Source organism: Bombina bombina, chromosome 1 (genome assembly GCF_027579735.1).
Source record: "Bombina bombina isolate aBomBom1 chromosome 1, aBomBom1.pri, whole genome shotgun sequence".
NCBI lineage: Eukaryota > Metazoa > Chordata > Amphibia > Anura > Bombinatoridae > Bombina > Bombina bombina.
In genome coordinates this window covers 431,686,512-431,706,540 of record NC_069499.1, presented here as the reverse complement: position 1 = coordinate 431,706,540, position 20,029 = coordinate 431,686,512, and the positions used below count along the sequence as shown (strand labels likewise).

General features: G+C 44.1%; 1 protein-coding gene across 2 annotated transcripts in view; it reads left to right on the top strand.

Annotated features, from left to right (window-relative positions):
- Positions 1 to 20,029, top strand: part of COBLL1 (cordon-bleu WH2 repeat protein like 1) — a 365,721-nt gene that overhangs the window by 188,607 nt on the left and 157,085 nt on the right. For both annotated transcript variants that reach the window (XM_053698388.1, XM_053698389.1), the window contains one exon: positions 5,814 to 6,021. In XM_053698388.1, coding sequence (XP_053554363.1) covers positions 5,814 to 6,021 — 208 coding nt within the window. The remainder of the gene's footprint in view (positions 1 to 5,813; positions 6,022 to 20,029) is intronic.

Here is a 20,029-nt window from a genome sequence, read left to right as displayed (position 1 = left end):
AGTTTGTTATTTTGAAATAGTGCTGGTATGTACTATTTACTCAGAAACAGAAAAGAGATGAAGATTTCTGTTTGTATGAGGAAAATGATTTTAGCAACCGTCACTAAAATCCATGGCTGTTCCACACAGGACTGTTGAGAGCAATTAACTTCAGTTGGGGGAACAGTGAGCAGTCTCTTGCTGCTTGAGGTATGACACATTCTAACAAGACGATGTAATGCTGGAAGCTGTCATTTTCCCTCTGGGATCCGGTAAGCCATGTTTATTACGATTGTAAATAAGGGCTTCAAAAAGGGCTTATTAAGACTGTAGACTTTTTTTGGGCTAAATCGATTGATTATTAACACATATTTAGCCTTGAGGAATCATTTTATCTGGGTATTTTGATATAATAATATCGGCAGGCACTGTTTTAGACACCTTATTCTTTAGGGGCTTTCCCAAAGCATAGGCAGAGCCTCATTTTCGCGCCGGTGTTGCGCACTTGTTTTTGAGAGGCATGGCATGCAGTCGCATGTGAGAGGAGCTCTGATACTTAGAAAAGACTTTCTGAAGGCGTCATTTGGTATCGTATTCCCCTTGGGGCTTGGTTGGGTCTCAGCAAAGCAGATACCAGGGACTGTAAAGGGGTTAAAGTTCAATACGGCTCCGGTTCCGTTATTTTAAGGGTTAAAGCTTCCAAATTTGGTGTGCAATACTTTTAAGGCTTTAAGACACTGTGGTGAAAATTTGGTAAATTTTGAACAATTCCTTCATGTTTTTTCGCATTTGCAGTAATAAAGTGTGTTCAGTTTAAAATTTAAAGTGACAGTAACGGTTTAATTTTAAAACGTTTTTTGTACTTGTTATCAAGTTTATGCCTGTTTAACATGTCTGAACTACCAGATAGACTGTGTTCTGAATGTGGGGAAGCCAGAATTCCTATTCATTTAAATAAATGTGATTTATGTGACAATGACAATGATGCCCAAGATGATTCCTCAAGTGAGGGGAGTAAGCATGGTACTGCATCATTCCCTCCTTCGTCTACACGAGTCTTGCCCACTCAGGAGGCCCCTAGTACATCTAGCGCGCCAATACTCCTTACTATGCAACAATTAACGGCTGTAATGGATAATTCTGTCAAAAACATTTTAGCCAAAATGAACACTTATCAGCGTAAGCGCGACTGCTCTGTTTTAGATACTGAAGAGCATGACGACGCTGATATTAATATTTCTGAAGGGCCCCTAACTCAGTCTGATGGGGCCAGGGAGGTTTTGTCTGAGGGAGAAATTACTGATTCAGGGAACATTTCTCAACAAGCTGAACCTGATGTGATTGCATTTAAATTTAAGTTGGAACATCTCCGCATTCTGCTTAAGGAGGTATTATCCACTCTGGATGATTGTGACAAGTTGGTCATCCCAGAGAAACTATGTAAAATGGACAAGTTCCTAGAGGTGCCGGGGCTCCCAGAAGCTTTTCCTATACCCAAGCGGGTGGCGGACATTGTTAATAAAGAATGGGAAAGGCCTGGTATTCCTTTCGTCCCTCCCCCCATATTTAAAAAATTGTTTCCTATGGTCGACCCCAGAAAGGACTTATGGCAGACAGTCCCCAAGGTCGAGGGAGCGGTTTCCACTTTAAACAAACGCACCACTATACCCATAGAGGATAGTTGTGCTTTCAAAGATCCTATGGATAAAAAATTAGAAGGTTTGCTTAAAAAGATGTTTGTTCAGCAGGGTTACCTTCTACAACCAATTTCATGCATTGTCCCTGTCGCTACAGCCGCATGTTTCTGGTTCGATGAGCTGATAAAGGCGGTCGACAGTGATTCTCCTCCTTATGAGGAGATTATGGACAGAATCAATGCTCTCAAATTGGCTAATTCTTTCACCCTAGACGCCACTTTGCAATTGGCTAGGTTAGCGGCTAAGAATTCTGGGTTTGCTATTGTGGCGCGCAGAGCGCTTTGGTTGAAATCTTGGTCGGCTGATGCGTCTTCCAAGAACAAGCTACTTAACATTCCTTTCAAGGGGAAAACGCTGTTTGGCCCTGACTTGAAAGAGATTATCTCGGATATCACTGGGGGTAAGGGCCACGCCCTTCCTCAGGATCGGCCTTTCAAGGCAAAAAATAAACCTAATTTTCGTCCCTTTCGTAGAAACGGACCAGCCCAAAGTGCTACGTCCTCTAAGCAAGAGGGTAATACTTCTCAAGCCAAGCCAGCTTGGAGACCAATGCAAGGCTGGAACAAGGGAAAGCAGGCCAAGAAACCTGCCACTGCTACCAAGACAGCATGAAATGTTGGCCCCCGATCCGGGACCGGATCTGGTGGGGGGCAGACTCTCTCTCTTCGCTCAGGCTTGGGCAAGAGATGTTCTGGATCCTTGGGCGCTAGAAATAGTCTCCCAAGGTTATCTTCTGGAATTCAAGGGACTTCCCCCAAGGGGGAGGTTCCACAGGTCTCAGTTGTCTTCAGACCACATAAAAAGACAGGCATTCTTACATTGTGTAGAAGACCTGTTAAAAATGTGAGTGATTCATCCCGTTCCATTAAGAGAACAAGGGATGGGGTTCTACTCCAATCTGTTTATAGTTCCCAAAAAAGAGGGAACGTTCAGACCAATCTTAGATCTCAAGATCTTAAACAAGTTTCTCAAGGTTCCATCGTTCAAGATGGAAACCATTCGAACTATTCTTCCTTCCATCCAGGAAGGTCAATTCATGACCACGGTGGATTTAAAGGATGCGTATCTACATATTCCTATCCACAAGGAACATCATCGGTTCCTGAGGTTCGCATTCCTGGACAAACATTACCAGTTCGTGGCGCTTCCTTTCGGATTAGCCACTGCTCCAAGGATTTTCACAAAGGTACTAGGGTCCCTTCTAGCTGTGCTAAGACCAAGGGGCATTGCTGTAGTACCTTACTTGGACGACATTCTGATTCAAGCGTCGTCCCTTCCTCAAACAAAGGCTCACACGGACATTGTCCTGGCCTTTCTCAGATCTCACGGATGGAAAGTGAACGTGGAAAAGAGTTCTCTATCTCCGTCAACAAGGGTTCCCTTCTTGGGAACAATAATAGACTCCTTAGAAATGAGGATTTTTCTGACAGAGGCCAGAAAAACAAAACTTCTAGACTCTTGTCGGATACTCCATTCCGTTCCTCTTCCTTCCATAGCTCAGTGCATGGAAGTGATCGGGTTGATGGTAGCGGCAATGGACATAGTTCCTTTTGCACGCATTCATCTAAGACCATTACAACTGTGCATGCTCAGTCAGTGGAATGGGGACTATACAGACTTGTCTCCGAAGATACAAGTAAATCAGAGGACCAGAGACTCACTCCGTTGGTGGCTGTCCCTGGACAACCTGTCACGAGGGATGACATTCCGCAGACCAGAGTGGGTCATTGTCACGACCGACGCCAGTCTGATGGGCTGGGGTGCGGTCTGGGGTTCCCTGAAAGCTCAGGGTCTTTGGTCTCGGGAAGAATCTCTTCTACCGATAAATATTCTGGAACTGAGAGCGATATTCAATGCTCTCAAGGCTTGGCCTCAGCTAGCGGGGGCCAAGTTCATACGGTTTCAATCAGACAACATGACAACTGTTGCGTACATCAACCATCAGGGGGGAACAAGGAGTTCCCTGGCGATGGAAGAAGTGACCAAAATCATTCTATGGGCGGAGTCTCACTCCTGCCACCTGTCTGCTATCCACATCCCAGGAGTGGAAAATTGGGAAGCGGATTTTCTGAGTCGTCAGACATTGCATCCGGGGGAGTGGGAACTCCATCCGGAAATCTTTGCCCAAGTCACTCAGCTGTGGGGCATTCCAGACATGGATCTGATGGCCTCTCGTCAGAACTTCAAAGTTCCTTGCTACGGGTCCAGATCCAGGGATCCCAAGGCGGCTCTAGTGGATGCACTAGTAGCACCTTGGACCTTCAAACTAGCTTATGTGTTCCCGCCGTTTCCTCTCATCCCCAGGCTGGTAGCCAGGATCAATCAGGAGAGGGCGTCGGTGATCTTGATAGCTCCTGCGTGGCCACGCAGGACTTGGTACGCAGATCTGGTGAATATGTCATCGGCTCCTCCTTGGAAGCTACCTTTGAGACGAGACCTTCTTGTTCAGGGTCCGTTCGAACATCCGAATCTGGTTTCACTCCAGCTGACTGCTTGGAGATTGAACGCTTGATCTTATCGAAGCGAGGATTCTCAGATTCTGTTATCGATACTCTTGTTCAGGCCAGAAAGCCTGTAACTAGAAAGATTTACCACAAAATTTGGAAAAAATATATCTGTTGGTGTGAATCTAAAGGATTCCCTTGGGACAAGGTTAAGATTCCTAGGATTCTATCCTTCCTTCAAGAAGGATTGGAAAAAGGATTATCTGCAAGTTCCCTGAAGGGACAGATTTCTGCCTTGTCTGTGTTACTTCACAAAAAGCTGGCCGCTGTGCCAGATGTTCAAGCCTTTGTTCAGGCTCTGGTTAGAATTAAGCCTGTTTACAAACCTTTGACTCCTCCTTGGAGTCTCAATTTAGTTCTTTCAGTTCTTCAGGGGGTTCCGTTTGAACCCTTGCATTCCGTTGATATTAAGTTATTATCTTGGAAAGTTTTGTTTTTAGTTGCAATTTCTTCTGCTAGAAGAGTTTCAGAATTATCTGCTCTGCAGTGTTCTCCTCCTTATCTGGTGTTCCATGCAGATAAGGTGGTTTTACGTACTAAACCTGGTTTTCTTCCAAAAGTTGTTTCTAACAAAAACATTAACCAGGAGATTATCGTACCTTCTCTGTGTCCGAAACCAGTTTCAAAGAAGGAACGTTTGTTGCACAATTTGGATGTTGTTCGCGCTCTAAAATTCTATTTAGATGCTACAAAGGATTTTAGACAAACATCTTCCTTGTTTGTTGTTTATTCCGGTAAAAGGAGAGGTCAAAAAGCAACTTCTACCTCTCTCTCTTTTTGGATTAAAAGCATCATCAGATTGGCTTACGAGACTGCCGGACGGCAGCCTCCCGAAAGAATCACAGCTCATTCCACTAGGGCTGTGGCTTCCACATGGGCCTTCATGAACGAGGCTTCTGTTGATCAGATATGTAGGGCAGCGACTTGGTCTTCACTGCACACTTTTACCAAATTTTACAAGTTTGATACTTTTGCTTCTTCTGAGGCTATTTTTGGGAGAAAGGTTTTGCAAGCCGTGGTGCCTTCCATTTAGGTGACCTGATTTGCTCCCTCCCTTCATCCGTGTCCTAAAGCTTTGGTATTGGTTCCCACAAGTAAGGATGACGCCGTGGACCGGACACACCTATGTTGGAGAAAACAGAATTTATGTTTACCTGATAAATTACTTTCTCCAACGGTGTGTCCGGTCCACGGCCCGCCCTGGTTTTTTTAATCAGGTCTGATAATTTATTTTCTTTAACTACAGTCACCACGGTAACATATGGTTTCTCCTATGCAAATATTCCTCCTTAACGTCGGTCGAATGACTGGGGTAGGCGGAGCCTAGGAGGGATCATGTGACCAGCTTTGCTGGGCTCTTTGCCATTTCCTGTTGGGGAAGAGAATATCCCACAAGTAAGGATGACGCCGTGGACCGGACACACCGTTGGAGAAAGTAATTTATCAGGTAAACATAAATTCTGTTTTATCAATAGATTTATATTTTGGTTCCAAATGTCAATTTAATTTAATTCATATAAATTTCTGTATTCCTAGTTTTTAGTTTCAATTCAATATTACTATATATATACATATTTTGTGTGTCTATAGATATATTTTCATGATTATAATATATATTTTTTTATTTGTGAAGCAAACCAATGATGGACTTGCTGATTCTTCTATGTGGACAATATCATTTAAATCCATCAACTTACACTATAGAAGCAATTTCATCAGACAAAGGTCAGCTCAAATTTAAGCCAAACACACCAATTGGCATGCTGGAAGTAGAAAAAGTGGTTTTGAAATCGAAAATTCCTGATGACAAAAACAAAAAATCTGGTCCTGTAATACCAGAGGTAAGAATGTTTTTGAAAGCTGCTAAAATTGGCAGCATTGTGATCGTGCATTATGGGCATGTGTGAGCTTGCTCGTGTGCCTGTCTGTGAGCATAAATACCTTAGACCTGATATCCCGAGTATTGCCAAAGTATCTGGTCACTTTTGTGTTTTGTATAAAAAAATAATTACATTTCTCATGATCTATTGTGGTGATTTACTTAAGAAATGTTGGTTTGTTAAGTTAACTACTAATTTAAATAGCTGTAAAATATATTTATGAAGGTAAGTGCAGGACTTTTGATAAAACTTTAAAATAGACTGCTCTTGTGAAAACAACCTTCTTTTTCAAGTGAGATTTAATTTTAGCCGTTGTTGGAAATGCAGGCAATGTCAAAAGGGCATCTCGTTTACAGTAAAAAAACCAAAAAACTGGGAAAGCCCTGACACTAAGGTTTACTTTTATCACTACCAGTAAACCTCTATTTCTTTCCTATGGCATGGAGAGTCCACAAATTCCAATTACTAGTGTAGGCCATTCAACTCCTGGCCAGCAGGAGGAGGATAAGAGCACCCCAGCAGAGCTGTTAAGTGTCACTTCTCTTCCCATAATCCCCAGTCATTCTCTTTGCCTCTGTCAAGGAAGGATGTGCAAAGATGGTGTCTGAAGACGTTTAATCCTTTTATGGGACTTTTCCCTGCAAGCAAGGATTGGGGTCAAGCTGTGTCCATGTCAATCTCTTTAGTAAGAGTAATGGTGGTTATTAGCAGTTAGAAGACGACAAGGTGGTCTTTGCTTAACTTCTAACATTATTGCTACACCTATTATAGAAAGCCAGGGTTGGTTACTCTGTTCTTTTCCTTTCTACAGGTCCCTGGTAGAAGTGGAGGAATCTACCACACCTTAGAAAACAGTTCCTGCCTGACAGAGCAGGATCTACAGGTAAGTGCTTTCCCTTCTAGGTTAGAAGGTACTGGCAGTATAAGGGTTAATCCTTTTGTGCAAATCATTCTGAACGTTGGAGAAACGTACCTATATTCCTTAGAGGGCACTGCTTGTTATATGAGGGTGTTTGTGAGATGGAGGCATACTTTATTTTAATGGGGCTTGGAGAGTGTATGCAGAGACTTTGGAAGTAGTTGAGACTTTGGGACAATCGCTTTTACATTGCCTAATCGCTATTACAGCTCCGTACTGCTTATTTTTATTTGCAACATTTTTATTACAGTCTGAGGCGCAGTTTCTCCAACATAGGTGTGTCCGGTCCACGGCGTCATCCTTACTTGTGGGATATTCTCTTCCCCAACAGGAAATGGCAAAGAGCCCAGCAAAGCTGGTCACATGATCCCTCCTAGGCTCCGCCTACCCCAGTCATTCTCTTTGCCGTTGTACAGGCAACATCTCCACGGAGATGGCTTAGAGTTTTTTAGTGTTTAACTGTAGTTTTTATTATTCAATCAAGAGTTTGTTATTTTAAAATAGTGCTGGTATGTACTATTTACTCAGAAACAGAAAAGAGATGAAGATTTCTGTTTGTATGAGGAAAATGATTTTAGCACCGTAACTAAAATCCATGGCTGTTCCACACAGGACTGTTGAGAGCAATTAACTTCAGTTGGGGGAACAGTGTGCAGTCTCTTACTGCTTGAGGTATGACACATTCTAACAAGACGATGTAATGCTGGAAGCTGTCATTTTCCCTATGGGATCCGGTAAGCCATGTTTATTAAGATAGTAAATAAGGGCTTCACAAGGGCTTATTAAGACTGTAGACTTTTTCTGGGCTAAATCGATTCATTATTAACACATATTTAGCCTTGAGGAATCATTTATTCTGGGTATTTTGATATGATTATATCGGCAGGCACTGTTTTTGACACCTTATTCTTTAGGGGCTTTCCCTAATCATAGTCAGAGCCTCATTTTCACGCCGGTATGGCGCACTTGTTTTTGAGGACAGCATGGCATGCAGCTGCATGTGTGTGGAGCTCTGTTACATAGAGAAGTCTTTCTGAAGGCATCATTTGGTATCGTATTCCCCTTTGGGCTTGGTTGGGTCTCAGCAAAGCAGATTCCAGGGACTGTAAAGGGGTTAAATATAAAAACGGCTCCGGTTCCGTTATTTTAAGGGTTAAAGCTTCCAAATTTGGTGTGCAATACTTTTAAGGCTTTAAGACACTGTGGTGAAATTTTGGTGAATTTTGAACAATTCCTTCATACTTTTTCGCAATTGCAGTAATAAAGTGTGTTTAGTTTAAAATTTAAAGTGACAGTAACGGTTTTATTTTAAAACGTTTTTTGTGCTTTGTTATCAAGTTTATGCCTGTTTAACATGTCTGAACTACCAGATAGATTGTGTTCTGACTGTGGGGAAACCAAGGTTCCTTCTCATTTAACTATATGTATTTTATGTCATAAAAAAATTTAGTAAAAATGATGCCCAAGATGATTCCTCAAGTGAGGGGAGTAAGCATGGTACTGCATCATCCCCTCCTTCGTCTACACCAGTCTTGCCCATACAGGAGGCCCCTAGTACATCTAGTGCGCCAATACTCCTTACTATGCAACATTTAACGGCTGTAATGGATAATTCTATCAAAAACATTTTAGCCAATATGCCCACTTATCAGCGAAAGCGCGACTGCTCTGTTTTAGAAAATTCTGTAGAGCATGAGAACGCTGATGATATGGTTCCTGAAGGGCCCCTACACCAATCTGAGGGGGCCAGGGAGGTTTTGTCTGAGGGAGAAATTTCAGATTCAGGAAACATTTCTCAACAAGCTGAACCTGATGTGATTACTTTTAAATTTAAGTTGGAACATCTCCGCGCTCTGCTTAAGGAGGTGTTATCCAATTTGGATGATTGTGATTATCTGGTCATTCCAGAACCACTATGTAAAATGGAAAAGTTCTTAGAGGCCCCGGGGCCCCCCGAAGCTTTTCCTATATCCAAGCGGGTGGCGTACATTGTTAGTAAAGAATGGGACAGGCCCGGTATACCTTTAGTACCTCCCCCCATATTTATAAAATTGTTTTCCTATAGTCGACCCCAGAAAGGACTGATGGCAGACAGTCCCCAAGGTCGAGGGGGCGGTTTCTACTCTACACAAGCGCGCCACTATACCCATAGAAGATAGTTGTGCTTTCCAAGATCCTATGGATAAAAAATTAGAAGGTCTGCTAAAGATGTTTGTTCAGCAAGGTTCCCTTCTACAACCAATTGCATGCATTGTCCCTGTCACTGCAGCCGCGTGTTTCTAGTTTGATGAGCTAGGAAAGGCGATTATTAGTAATTCTTCTTCTTATGAAGAGATTATGGACAGAATTCGTGCTCTTAAATTGGCTAATTCTTTCACCCTAGACGCCACCTTGCAATTGGCTAGGTTAGCGGCGAAAAAATTCTGGGTTTGCTATTGTGGCGCAGAGCGCTTTGGTTAAAATCTTGGGCAGCGGATGCGTCTTCCAAGAACAAATTGCTTGACATTCCTTTCAAGGGGAAAAACACTCTTTGGCCCTGACTTGAAAGAGATTATCTCTGATATCACTGGGGGCAAGGGCCACGCCCTTCCTCAGGATAGGTCTTTTCAGGACCAAAAATAAACCTAAGTTTCGTCCCTTTCGCAGAAACGGATCAGCCCCAAGGGCTACGTCCTCTAAGCAGGAAGGTAATACTTCTCAAGCCAATCCAGCCTGGAGACTTATGCAAGGCTGGAACAAAGGAAAGCAGGCCAGGAAACCTGCCACTGCTACCAAGACAGCATGAAATGCGGGCCCCCGATCCGGGACCGGATCTGGTGGGGGGCAGACTCTCTCTCTTCGCTCAGGCTGGGGCAAGAGATGTTCTGGATCCTTGGGCGCTAGAAATAGTCTCCCAAGGTTATTCTCTGGAGTTCAAGGGGCTTCCTCCAAGGGGGAGGTTCCACAGGTCTCAGTTGTCTTCAGACCACATAAGAAGACAGGCATTCTTACATTAGGTAGAAGACCTGCTAAAAATGGGAGTGATTCATCCTGTTCCATTAGGAGAACAAGGGATGGGGTTCTACTCCAATCTGTTCATAGTTCCCAAAAAAGAGGGAACGTTCTGACCAATCTTAGATCTCAAGATCTTGAACAAGTTTCTCAAGGTTCCATCGTTCAAGATGGAAACCATTCGAACACTTCTTCCTTCCATCCAGGAAGGTCAATTCATGACCAAGGTGGATTTCAAGGATGCGTATCTACATATTCCTATCCACAAGGAACATCATCGGTTCCTAAGGTTTGCATTCCTGGACAAGCATTTCCAGTTCGTGGCGTTTTCTTTCGGATTAGCCACTGCTCCTAGGATTTTCTCATAGGTACTAGGGTCCCTTCTGGCGGTGCTAAGACCAAGGGGCATTGCTGTAGTACCTTACTTGGACGACATTCTGATTCGAGCGTCGTCCCTTCCTCAAGTAAAGGCTCACACGGACATTGTCCTGGCCTTTCTCAGATCTCACGGATGGAAAGTGAACGTGGAAAAGAGTTCTCTATCTCCGTCAACGAGGGTTCCCTTCTTGGGAACTATAATAGACTCCTTAGAAATGAGGATTTTTCTGACAGAAGCCAGAAAAACAAAACTTCTAGATTCTTGTCGGATACTTCATTCCGTTCCTCTTCCTTCCATAGCGCAGTGCATGGAAGTGATAGGTTTGATGGTAGCGGCAATGGACATAGTTCCTTTTGTGCGCATTCATCTAAGACCATTACAACTGTTCATGCTCAGTCAGTGGAATGGGGACTATTCAGACTTGTCTCCGAAGATACAAGTAAATCAGAGGACCAGAGACTCATTCCGTTGGTGGCTGTCCCTGGACAACCTGTCACAAGGGATGACCTTCCGCAGACCAGAGTGGGTCATTGTCACGACCGACGCCAGTCTGATGGGCTGGGGCGCGGTCTGGGGATCCCTGAAAGCTCAGGGTCTTTGGTCTCGGGTAGAATCTCTTCTACCGATAAATATTCTGGAACTGAGAGCGATATTCAATGCTCTCAAAGCTTGGCCTCAGCTAGCGAGGGCCAACTTCATACATCAACCATCAGGGGGGAACAAGGAGTTCCCTAGCGATGGAAGAAGTGACCAAAATCATTCTATGGGCGGAGTCTCACTCCTGCCACCTGTCTGCTATCCACATCTCAGGAGTGGAAAATTGGGAAGTGGATTTTCTGAGTTGTCAGACATTGCATCCGGGGGAGTGGGAACTCCATCCGGAAATCTTTGCCCAAGTCACTCAACCGTGGGGCATTCCAGACATGGATCTGATGGCCTCTCGTCAGAACTTCAGAGTTCCTTACTACGGGTACAGATCCAGGGATCCCAAGGCGGCTCTAGTGGATGCACTAGTAGCACCTTGGACCTTCAAACTAGCTTATGTGTTCCCGCCGTTTCCTCTCATCCCCAGGCTGGTAGCCAGGATCAATCAGGAGAGGGCGTCGGTGATTTTGATAGCTCCTGCGTGGCCACGCAGGACTTGGTATGCAGATCTGGTGAATATGTCATCGGCTCCACCATGGAAGCTACCTTTGAGACGAGACCTTCTTGTTCTAGGTCCGTTCGACCCACTCCAGCTGACTGCTTGGAGATTGAACGCTTGATCTTATCAAAGCGAGGGTTCTCAGATTCTGTTATTAATACTCTTGTTCAGGCCTGAAAGCCTGTAACCAGAAAAATTACCACATAATTTGGTATATCTGTTGGTGTGAATCTACAGGATTCCCTTGGGACAAGGTTAAGATTCCTAAGAGTCTATCCTTCCTTCGAGAAGGATTGGAAAAAGGATTATCTGCAAGTTCCTTGATGGGACAGATTTCTGCCTTGTCTGTGTTACTTCACAAAAAGCTGGCAGCTGTGCCAGATGTTCTAGCCTTTGTTCAGGCTCTGGTTAGAATCAAGCCTGTTTACAAAATTTTGACTCCTCCTTGGAGTCTCAACCTAGTTCTTTCAGTTCTTCAGGGGGTTCCGTTTGAACCCTTACATTCCGTTGATATTAAGTTATTATCTTGGAAAGTTTTGTTTTTGGTTGCAATTTCTTCTGCTAGAAGAGTTTCAGAATTATCTGCTCTGCAGTGTTCTTCTCCTTATCTGGTGTTCCATGCAGATAAGGTGGTTTTGCGTACTAAACCTGGTTTTCTTCCAGTTTCAAAGAAGGAACGTTTGTTGCACAACTTGGATGTAGTTCGTGCTCTCAAATTTTACTTAGCAGCTACTAAGGATTTCAGACAAACTTTGTCTTTGTTTGTTGTTTATTCTAGTAAACGGAGAGGTCAAAAAGCAACTTCTACCTCTCTCTCCTTCTGGATTAAAAGCATTATCCGATTGGCTTATGAGACTGCCGGACGGCAGCCTCCTGAAAGAATCACAGCTCACTCCACTAGGGCTGTGGCTTCCACATGGGCCTTCAAGAACGAGGCTTCTGTTGATCAGATATGTAAGGCAGCGACTTGGTCTTCACTGCACACTTTTTCTAAATTTTACAAATTTGATACTTTTGCTTCTTCTGAGGCTGTTTTTGGGAGAAAGGTTTTGCAAGCCGTGGTGCCTTCCATTTAGGTGACCTGATTTGCTCCCTCCCTTCATCCGTGTCCTAAAGCTTTGGTATTGGTTCCCACAAGTAAGGATGACGCCGTGGACCGGACACACCTATGTTGGAGAAAACAGAATTTATGTTTACCTGATAAATTACTTTCTCCAACGGTGTGTCCGGTCCACGGCCCGCCCTGGTTTTTTTAATCAGGTCTGATAATTTATTTTCTTTAACTACAGTCACCACGGTAACATATGGTTTCTCCTATGCAAATATTCCTCCTTAACGTCGGTCGAATGACTGGGGTAGGCGGAGCCTAGGAGGGATCATGTGACCAGCTTTGCTGGGCTCTTTGCCATTTCCTGTTGGGGAAGAGAATATCCCACAAGTAAGGATGACGCCGTGGACCGGACACACCGTTGGAGAAAGTAATTTATCAGGTAAACATAAATTCTGTTTTTCTTAGTTGCGGTCATATGACTGCTGCTCCGCACTTCCGGTTTTCAGCTTTTCCGATCAGATCTGAGTTTTGCCGCGGCTAGTGCAGAGGTTACAGCTCTAGTGTCTGCCGAGGTTTCAAAAGTGGTTTCGGGCAGCTCTGGTGACAAGGAGGAGTAATCTTGGAGGAATATTTATTCCCGGTGTGTCCTGTTTCAAGTGTCAGTGGGATAGCACCTTCTGGAGGGGTAAGACCTCAACAGAGCTGAGGGTTTAGGTGCATAAGTTTTAAGTGGTATTTTTTTTATTTGCTGCATATAAAGCAATCCAAATGAATTATATTGGGATATTTTTCCTTAATTGCTAAAGGAACCAAAAACCAATTATGGACACTAATACTGAAAATGAGTCATTTGATAAATGTTTACTTTGCTTGGAGGCTAAAATAATTACTCCTGTGCTGTTTTGCTCTTCATGTTTAAATAAAGCTTTAATGTTTAAAGATAAGATGTCTCTCTCTGAGTCCCCTGTCTCTCAGGATACTGTTGTCCTAGCAATGCTATTGAGTAAACTCAATAGAGTATATGAGGTTTCGTCGTCTGTGGAAGTGTTTCCGGTTCCGGACCGTATGACGGAAATTATAGCGCAGGAAAAAGAAAAGCCATAATTCCATTTTCCCCCTCCCCTGCTTTTAAAAAGATGTGTACAGCTGCATTCATTACTTGTGGGAATACAGATCCTGGCCAACAGGAGGTGGCAAAAACACCCCAGCCAAAGGCTCAAATACCTCCCACACTTCCCTCATCCCCCAGTCATTTTTTACCTTTCATCACAGGAGGATGGCAGAGAAGATTCGGAGTAGTCTCTTATGGAGGGTAGTACCCTTCGGTATGGGACTGGAGTTTTAAGTAGTCGTGTCAGCCTCTCAGTGAGAGGATTGACGAAAGTTAGGGTTTGGAGATATAGGGAGTCTTTCAGCGCACCTATCCAGACTTATATTAACAGCTCCTTAAGCAATCAGTGTTGATGAGTTTCGCTAGCTGCTTTTCTTCACTCAAGTCCATGTCAGTCTAACTTGAAGGACAGTGTCACTGTTCCACGGCATAGATTCCCGTAAGATCGTTTCATTATTTTACACACATGTTAACAATAGAAGACAGGGTCACAGTGGGACTCCTTTATCTTTATGGAATCTAGGTTTAATATCTCCTGCGGGGGATTATTGAGCAGTGTTTTTTTTAAATCATATTATGTGATTTCGACTGCTTATGTGTAAGAACGTTTGGGCTCTTAGGCTGATACGGAACGTACAGGTTATTTCATTTTGAGAGATGCGCAGTTTCTTTATATTAAACTGGCATGCTTTTTCCTTAGCAGGGGGGGGGCCTGCATGAGCACCATGTGACCGGGAATGGTAAAGTTTTTTTTTTTTTCCACCACTACTGATTCCTGACTGGATGTTTGCGGAGAGGAGCTTCTTCTCTATCTGTCTGGGCCATAGGAGGTGGTGAGTGCCCCAGCCATTGGGGGTTTAAGGTGCAAGTTGTTTTTCCTTTCTATAATTTGTTATAGATGAGTTATGGAGGATTCTAATATTCTAGAGGGGGATGCCTCCGATACAGAATTTGATACCTGTGTATATTGTGTGGAGGCCTAGGTAATCCAGCCCGCTCAATTATGTTTCTTATGCCGCAATAGAATGTTCTCATCAAACTATGTTGAGATGTTAGAGACCACTGAGCCATCTGCCTCTGAGGACTCTTCGTCCAGTGAGGTGTGTTCCTTTGATTCTGTTCCTACTTATGCAGTTTTCCAGAGTTCCGATCCTCCTTCGCCTGTAAGGGGTTTGTTTCCACCAGATGTTACTACGCAGTTCCGCATAGCCATCTCTTCTGCCTTAGCGAGATTACCTATTCCTGCTACGCGCAAGAGAGGGGTTAGTTCGGGCTCTCCTGCCCAAGGACAATTGGTGTCCGATCAGTCCTCTAGGGATGCGGTTCCTTTTGAGGCTTCAGAGGGAGAACCTCCAGGGTCAGAGTCTACTGACTTGGGTCCTCCAACTGCATAGGGCTTAGCATTTAGATTTAGATTGGCATGCCTGCGTTTACTTCCGAGAGATTTTTCCCGTACTGCTCCATCAGTTGAATCTCTGTTCTCTAAATCAGATAATGAACTTAACTAAGACGAGTGGAGGATGGTGTTATTCCTCGTCTTCTTGTTTTACTTTTGTTTTAATCGTTTATTTAGAATCCCAGTTCTGAGCTCTATGGGGAGTTGTGTCGTATGATAGGCAGGACCTGTTTTTGTTTACACACTCCTTTTTACGCTTTTCAGTGGATAGTTTTTTGTTTTGAGCTCTAGATTGTTTTAGAAACTCTACCTAGAAAGACGTTTCGTCACATGGAATTTTTAATACTTTGATGTTCGAGATTGTTGAAGACTTCCGGTAGAAGCTTATAGATTTCTGCTCGGGGTGATAGTTCCCCCAATATTTTGAGGAAGTTTTAAGCCTCGGAGCTTAATTTCTTTATTTTGATTACTCAATAGTTCTAGCTTTGCTGGAACTTAAGAATTTTTCTCTTTAGCCCGGGAGTGTTCTGGAAGTTAGTTCGTATCCTAGATGGCAGGCAGGACCTGTTGTGGATACTAGTTAGGTCTATTCCTTCTTTCTACTTAGGAGAAGGAGTTTTTTCTTCTAGATTCCGGTCCAGGTACAGCAGGCCCATCTATTCTAGTCGACATGCTGGACCTGTTTAGGTCTCTGGGTTGGGTGCTTGATACTGGATCTAGGGGTCCTATAGACCGGAACTGGATTTTTCTTTCTGGGCAATTGTATTGTAAGAAGACATGGGACCTTTGGAGTCATTGTCCCGGTATCTATCACACTACAGGATATTTTCTTCCTCTGGTGGTGCATACCCTAATAGGGATAGGGGTCTTCCCGTCCTAATTGGGTTCTATGTTATTTAAGCAGAGCTTATCAGTTCTTCTTTCGCTGGAGAATGTAAGGTTCTCCCTTCCTTAGATGAAGGATGTTTTTTCTGTTTCATCCTTTTTTGTGCGAATTAAGTTCTTAGGTATCTTTTGGTAAACCTAGTTCTGATCCTTCTTGGGATCTGAGGTTTCAAGTGGCAGTATCCTGCTTTCAGTTTTACGGGAGTTCCCAGGTTTTGGCTTCTGGGCTCGGCTTCTGGGTTTCTTACCTTCGCCTGCTCAGTCTTTTAGGGACTTTTCTCGTGTCTTTTCGATCCCCAGAGTTGGATGTAGACCTGAGTTGCTGGTGTCGACACCAGGGTGGATCTGGATGCTGTTTTTTTTTGTCTTGAGGACAGGGATTTTTCTCTACCCTGCCTTAGCGTTGACTCCTGCCGTGGCAACGTTCTTAGACATGGCCGTGATTGTGTCATGGTGTTGGGAATCCGTCTTCACAGACTTACATGGAATACCGGTGGATCCCAGTGCTCCATTTTAGATCTCCCTGTTCTGAGAATTTTTTTCTCTTAGTTCTCCTGGGGCGGTTTTGGCCTTGTTGCTTCCTTGTCCATGAGGAGAGTGTGTCCTAGAGAGGCCCGGGGGTAGGGAGTTTCTTTCCATTCTTTCATTGGTTCCTCAGCAAGCTTTCTGCTTGGAGGACTTGGTCTTTTGGGTTTGTACCATTTGGGACTTCTCAAGGGAGACCCTCTTCTGAAAGAGAGTTCCTGCTGCTAGTTGAGAGGGTCTCGTGTTTGGTGGTGGGCGAAACCCCATGTCGGCTTATTGCCAGCGATACTCTCTATGAGCATACTCTTCAGTTCGGATGTCCCCTATGATCTTTCCCTGATCGAAGGTTTGTGTCAGATGGGGAAGCCGTTTCAGGTCTCAAGGCGTCAGGTTAGGTCCACTGCTTCTGTAGCAGAAGTTGGGTTTGATCCCAGGTGGGACTCCGGTCTTTTCATCCTGAATATGCTAGACATCTAGCATTCCTTAGAGGTTTTTCTTTTTAACCTTATTCTCTTCGGCCATGTCATTATTTGTTGTAGATGATCGATCCTAGAAGGAGCAGATGTCTGAGACGGTTTGCTCCATTTATATCTAGAGTTGTGTCGCTATTTAGGGGCTTCATCTCCATGGACCTTTGTTTCAGGGATCTGCTGGAGCAGGGTTCTAGTGTTCATCGCATCCTGGACTCTCTGAAGCTGACTGCATGGAATTGACCGCTTAGTATTATCCAAGAGAGGTTTTTCTGATGAGGTGTGGATACTCTCGTTCTATCTCATAAGCCAGGGTATAGTTGCATCTATTATAAGGGGTGCAGGACCTACTTCTTCTGGTATGTTGAGCAGGGTTTCTCCTTGCATAAGGCCAGGTTTTCCAGGATTTTTTCTTTTCTCCAGGATGCTCTGGGGAAGGGCCTTCTGTTAGCTCCCTTAGGGGACAGGTTTCGGCCCTATTGGTTTTACTGCTCGAGAGGCTCTCAGAGCTTCCAGATGTCCTGTGTTTGGATCTAGTGCTCCTCCTTGGAGTTTACATCTTGTTCTAAGTTCTTCAGAAGACCCCATTTGGGTTTATGCATAGAGTTGACATTAAGATTTTCTGTCTCTGGGTTGGTTTTCTTCCTATGGTTGTTTCAGATCACAACATCAATCAGGAGATTGTGGTTCCTTCCTTGTGTTCTAATTCTTCTATAAGGAGTGGTTATTTCATAACTTGGATATGGTTCGGGCCTTGAAGTTCTGTCTTCAGGCTAGAAAGGAGTTTTTGTCAAACTTCTTCCTTGTTTGTGTCTATTCTGGGAGGCGTGAGGGGCAGGAAGCCTCGTCCACTTCCTTGGTTTTCTTGTTAAGGAGCATGTTTGCTTAGTTTGAGTCAGCGGACACAAGCTTCCTCAGAGGTTTATGGCTCAGTTCGAGTACAGTGACTGTTTTTGGGTCTCTGACATGGGATCCTATGGTTCTGATTGTGGGGCGGCTACTTGGTCCTCCTAATATTCTTTTTCTTTTTTGCTTCTACCTTGGGTGTTCGGTTTCTGGCAGGCTGTGGTGCCCTCAGGTTGGGCTGCTTCTTATTTGTACTCTCCTGTTAGCATTCAGTGTCCTCTGTAGCTTGGGTATAATTTCCCACAAGTAATTTCCCACAAGTAATGTGGACTCTCCCAGTATTTAGAAGGAAAACATAAATTATGACTTACTAGATAATTTCCTTTCCTTCCATACAGGGACAGTTCACAGCTCCCGCCCGTGCTCTCCGGTGGGCGGCCCTAAATTTAGTTGTTTTCTTCTGGCACCTTTTTCACCCTGATATTTCTCCTACTGTTCCTTGTTCCCTCGGCAGAATGACTGGGGGATTAGGGAAGTGGGGGGGAGGTATTTGAGCCTTTGGCTGGGGTGTCTTTGCCTCCTCCTGGTGGCCGGGTTCTGTATTTCCACAAGTAATGAATGCAGCTGTGGACTCTCCCTGTATCGAAGGAAAGGAAATTATCTGGTAAGTCATAATTTATTTTTTTCTGGTAGCAGACTCTATACCGAACTGGTGGTGCACAGTGCCCAAGGTAGAAGCTTACTTAAAAATGATACACATTCATCAGGGATTGCAGTGGCAACCTGTATTGCTATGGTAGCGGGGGCGGCATCTTATTAGTGCAATGCCTTGTCTGATCTGATCTTGGAGGAAATTACTATAGAGGAGATCCAGGATAGGATCACGGCTTTTAAGTTGGCTAATACTTTCATTTGTGATGCAAACATGCAAGTTCTTAGACTGGGAGCCAAGATTTCTAGCCTTGCTGCTTTAGCTTGCAGGGCCCTGTGGTTAAAATCTTGGTCGGCAGATGTGACTTCTAAGTCTAAACTTCTCTTTTCTTTACAAGGGTAAGACTTTATTTAGTCCTGGTCTGGCTGAGATCATTTCCGAAATTATAGGTGGAAAGGGATCTTTCTTACCGCAGGACAAGAAGAATAGACCTAAGGGTCGCCAGATTTCTAATTTTTGTTCCTTTCGTAATTTCAAAGTACAGAGGTCTTCTCCCTCTTCTTCCAAGCCGGAGCAATCCAGAACCTCATGGAGTTCCGGTCAACCTTGGAACAAGGGAAAGCAAACAAGAAACCTTCTTCTGAGTCCAAATCAGCATGAAGGGGCCGCCCCCGATTCTGCTTTGGAGTGGGGGGCAGGCTGTTTTTCTTTGTTTTTTTTTTGACAGGCTTGGATTCGCAATGTTCCGGATCCTTGGGCCTTGGAGATAGTATCTCAGGGATACAAAATAGGCTTTAAGTCTTGTCCCCGCAGGGGCAGATTTCTCCTATCAAGGTTATCTGCAAACCAGGTGAAAAGAGAGGCCTTCTTAAACTATGTAAGGGACCTTTCTGCCCTGGGAGTGATTGTTCCAGTTCCTGTAGAGGAACGGTGTCAAGGATTCTAATCAAATCTGTTTGTAGTTCCCAAAAAGGAAAGAACTTTTTGGCCAATTCTAGACCTCAAGTGTCTCAACAAATTTCTCAAGGTTCCGTCCTTCAAGATGGAAACTATTCGTTCCATCCTTCCATTGGTACAGGAAGGTCAATTCATGACGACCATAGACCTGAAGGATGCGTATCTACATAATCCCATTCACAGGGAACATCATCAATTCCTTCGGTTTCCATTTCGGGACAATCATTTCCAGTTTGTGGCTCTTCCTTTTGGCCTCGCTATGGGCCCTCAAATCTTTAGGAAGGTCCTGGGGGCCCTGTTGGCGGTGGTCAGATCTCAAGGGATAGTGGTGGTGCCTTACCTGAACGACATCTTAGTTCAAGCGCCATCTTTTCAGTTTGCAAAATCTCATACAGAGATGTTGTTATCTATTCTTCGTTCCCACTGGTGGAAAGTGAATCTGTAGAAGGGTTCCTCAGTTCCCAACACCAGGGTGTGTTTCTTGGGAACAATTATAGATTCTATCCATGAAAAGTTTTCTGACAGAGGTCAGAAAATCCAAGATTCTGGCTTCTTGCCTTATACTTCAGCCCTCTACCCGTCCATCTGTGGCTCAGTGTATGGAGCTAATTGGTCTGATGGTTGCTTCCATGGACATCATTCT